The sequence below is a fragment of the Cupressus sempervirens genome, chromosome 6, assembly GCF_028749045.1.
Source record: "Cupressus sempervirens isolate cs-2001-9-10 chromosome 6, ASM2874904v1, whole genome shotgun sequence".
Taxonomy (NCBI): Eukaryota; Viridiplantae; Streptophyta; class Pinopsida; order Cupressales; family Cupressaceae; genus Cupressus; species Cupressus sempervirens.
The window spans coordinates 252,315,597-252,319,611 of NC_143123.1; the positions used below are offsets into that span (position 1 = coordinate 252,315,597).

Below are 4,015 nucleotides of genomic sequence, written 5' to 3' on the forward strand. Positions count from 1 at the left end.
AGAGGACAATGATGGCCACAGCCTACATGGAACGTCATGGAAAGACTAACTTCTGTATTCTATTTTTTGTGTTTTTAGCCATCAACAATCAAATTATAATCCGATTCATCTTCCCATCAAAAACAATAAAATTATTAATCCCATTCATTCCTTGTAATGACGGTCAAATTATAATCCCATTCATCCGTGGGAATGATTTCGAGTGGACTTTCAACCTTTGCCAAAACGGTTCCTTTTTCCCTCGGGCCCCAGTAAAATTCTCCCCTAAGTTCCAATGTACTCCCTCACCTCTAGGTATCTCTATATTAATAAAGAAAATGAGATTTATTCGTTATTAGGTAATCATAGATTTCTTGTCTACGATTGTTTGGATGAAAACGCATGTGCGTCCTCTTCAAGTTTTCTCAACTGAGCTGTAGATCACAAAAGAGCTTAGGTTTCCGCTGCTTAGCTGTATTGTCAGTTTATTCTCATGCCTTAGTTTCCAACAAATCCATTGCTTTTCCCTCTTTCTCAACAAGATTCGGACTGACATTGCTACTTTTTTCTCAGTATGCATTGCATTGGAATCCCTTTAGTACGCCGAGGGTTCTTGCAATAACTCCGGTGATCATCTTTCAAGTCTTCACAACCATAGAAAAACAGTGGAATAACGAAGTTGGTAGCCAAGCTAGTTTATAGACTCATCTGGGTTGTCCCTTTCTGATGGGAATCATGTCATAAATTCTTTAAAGACTTAAGCTCACCGTATTGTTCAGCATTAGCAGTTCTATGTTGCTCTTTTAAAGCAAAAAAATATATTTGGAATCAAGATTGTATTTCAATGCAAGCTATCAGGTTTTTCATGTGATGGGAAATCCCATATGGGTGTTCTCATTTTTGCTCTTGTGGGTGCTATTTTACATGAGAGTTTTAGCCACTGATTTGCAAGATCTAAACACTCTTGTGCGGAATGAGGCATTTAAGGAACTTAATCACAAGAAAACAGGGATCCTATACAATGTCTCCGTGCCTTCACTCCACTATGGCTTCACTTCTCAGGTGATTCGTCTCAGAGGAGGGAGTCTGAGGAGGAGGGGAGTCAATATCAATGAGTTCAAAATACCGAAGGGTACTACAGTTGTGGGGAACCCAAGAAGCGTTGTGATGGTTTACAAGAATTTTGGCCACAATTACTCCTATTTCTCCACCGTGGGCTATAAATTTGTTACTCCTGTAGTTGGTATTCAGGTTTACAATGCTTCAGCTACCAAGGAAGGGCAATATCCGGCAGAACTGAAGCTTATTGTCAAGGGTACTAATCCCATAAGCATTAACATCTCAATGTATGCTGATAGTAGTATCTTGACCCCTTCTTGTGCCTTGTTCAACTCCAGTGGTGTACTGACCAACATCAGCAAGATGGATTCTCCTACAAAATTGTGTATCACCAGTGAACTTGGAGAGTTTTCTCTTGTCATTCCCATGAAATCCATGGTTCCTTCACCTAGTCCAGCTCCAGAAAGCCCAAAAGTTGTAATAAAGGGGGAGAAAAGATCGAATAAATGGAAAATTGCAGCTGGGGCAGCAGGCGGAGGGACTCTTTTTATACTGGTCCTGTTTATGGTGGTTGTTTGGGGTAGAAAGGAAGCAGAGAAGGCAATGATTTCCAAAATGGAAAGGGAGGCAGACAATGAGGAGACATTGCAAACTTCATTGATTGGGAATAGTAGGGCACCTACAGCAGCAGGCACCAGGACAAGGCCTCTTCTAGAGAACGAGGATTCTACATAGTTCATTAAAGCTTTGCCATGGCCACATTGCATTTCAAAGTTTGTTTAAGTTGGCAGAAATGCAAATATACCCCACAAGCCTGTTGAGAACCTTGGAGGTTGATTGTACCAAACCCATTAAGGTGTGACTAAATCAAAGCAGATTCTTTTCTTTTGGTTATTGTGATTTTAATATTTATGATGTAAGCTATACCTGAACTAATTCATTGAAAGCGACATGAAAGCATTTTTTGAAGTTTTCTCTTAATTGTTTTGTTTACTACTGCTGAGCTATGCTCGTCGAAGATCATTTTAATGGCAATGTAAAAGCAGGGAAGCAATTAATTTCTAGTTTAGGTGGAAAAAGAATTTTGACATGCGACAGATTTTTATAGAGCAGTGGGCTCCGCCCCACTTAAATGGGGTTGTTACTGACTTTTCAATTTGTTGATTCGGCAGATTAGGTAGTTTGCTCTGCTATTTGTAGAACATGATGGAATAAACTTATATTTGAATTGCAATTATGTCTTACAGGTGTATTAGATAAATGCTGTTGACTTTTATGAGCTTATATTGAAAATCTTACATTATTGGAGCACATGGCCATATGTATCAGCATCTCAAAGTAAAAATTTAGATAATTATCCTTTAATTTGCTCTCTTCAGTTGTTTGGAACGAATTCTTTGCAACATATTCACTGGATTACTTTTAAGAAAACCAATTGTGCTCTTTGAACATTATCTCTATATTCACAAGACAACCAAAACCACAGTATTATCCTTTGCTCGAGTGAACAATGCTTCGTTTAGCTAGAGAAAGAGAACCGAAACCACAAGTGTATTCTTGCATTAGTGATTAAAGCTTCATTTAGCTTACTTTATAAGAAAGCCAATTGTGCCGGGTTACAAGACAATACTATGCTTGCATGAGTGATTCAGGCTTCATTTAGCTTATTTTGTAAAAATACCTATTGTGCTCTGTAAATATTGTCCCTGCAGTCACCAGACAAGCAAGACCACTACAATAATCTTCCTTAACCGATAATGCTTTCTGTAGCTTGAGAAACCTTTTGTGGGAGAGACGACAACTAAAATCACAATAGTCTATTTACTTGTATGATTAAAGCCATGGGAAGAAAGGGAGCGACAGACAGATGGGATTGCCAGGAGGGTCTGGTGAAATAATTGTGTGTGCATATATATAAGCATTGATAATGCTCGACTCTAGTGGTGACTTTGTCCTCAAGTGGAGGGGGGTGAGAGACAGGCACAGAGAAACAGGAGGGTGCTATGCCAGGGGGACCTTTATGAAAGATACATATCTTGTTGAGAGAGAAAGAGGGAGAGGTGGGATTTGTGAGAGAAAGAGGGACCTGTCAACATAAATTAATTACAACAACCAAACAATATGGTCGGCACAGACCAGTGAAATCTCTAGAAACACATGGAAAAAATGTGCAGCCGTTTTTCTCAACTACCACCATTAAATACACAACCAAATCTATCTCTAGAATGCTCTGTAAATTTATTACTCATTCAACTATAAATAGAATGGTTGAGGCTGAGATATCAGCGCTCATTTCCTGAGTCTTTTGCTGTGTTAAATTCTCTCTGTTTTTGTTCATGGTATCAGAGCTCCTCAATTGCACGTGGCCATTCTGCTTCAGGGATAGCCAGCTTTTCACGCATTTCTACAGGTGCTGTATGGACGCTCAGCCCTATTGCTAGAAGGCTAATTCTCTCCTTTGTGTACCTGTCCCCGGAAGAGGTCTTGAGCTGCTCCAGAGCGGCAAGGCTAGCGGCCTTGGAGCTGCTGAGATTGAATGGTGGCCCCGGTTGAAATTGGGGATCGTCTGGCTGAGGCTTGGCACTTGCAGCCCTTGGATTGACACAAGCATTCTCTCCTTTTCTGTTCAATCTGTGCTTCAACAACTGGCCATGGCCTGCAAAGGCAAATTCGGTGGTGCCTGCAAATGCGGAGGTCAAACTCGAAGTTGCAGCCATGGCTGTCACAGGGGTGCTGAAGGTACGTTTGATTTCAGCTAAACATTTTTGATGAATAGATATGTGTGTTGGTGCAGTTGGAGAATAGTTTGATTTATAGAATATTGGAGAAACAAGTTGCTGTTCGGGGCAGAATTTTACTATTTGATAAGCTTCTGCAGAGATTTTTTAACACAGTTCAAGTGTTGTATGCTTTTGTTATTTTACTAATCTTTTGAGATACTATATGTGGTTGAGACTGTTTCATTTGAAGATACAAA

At 39.9% G+C, this 4,015-nt stretch overlaps 1 protein-coding gene across 1 annotated transcript; it reads left to right on the forward strand.

Annotated features, from left to right (window-relative positions):
• Window positions 1–709: 709 nt before the first annotated feature.
• LOC149552196 (uncharacterized) lies at window positions 710–4,015 on the forward strand. Its single transcript, XM_089787699.1, has 2 exons — window positions 710–1,894; window positions 3,385–4,015. The coding sequence occupies exon 1, from the start codon at window positions 850–852 to the stop codon at window positions 1,771–1,773; it is 924 nt and encodes a 307-aa protein (XP_089643825.1). The 5' UTR covers window positions 710–849; the 3' UTR covers window positions 1,774–1,894; window positions 3,385–4,015.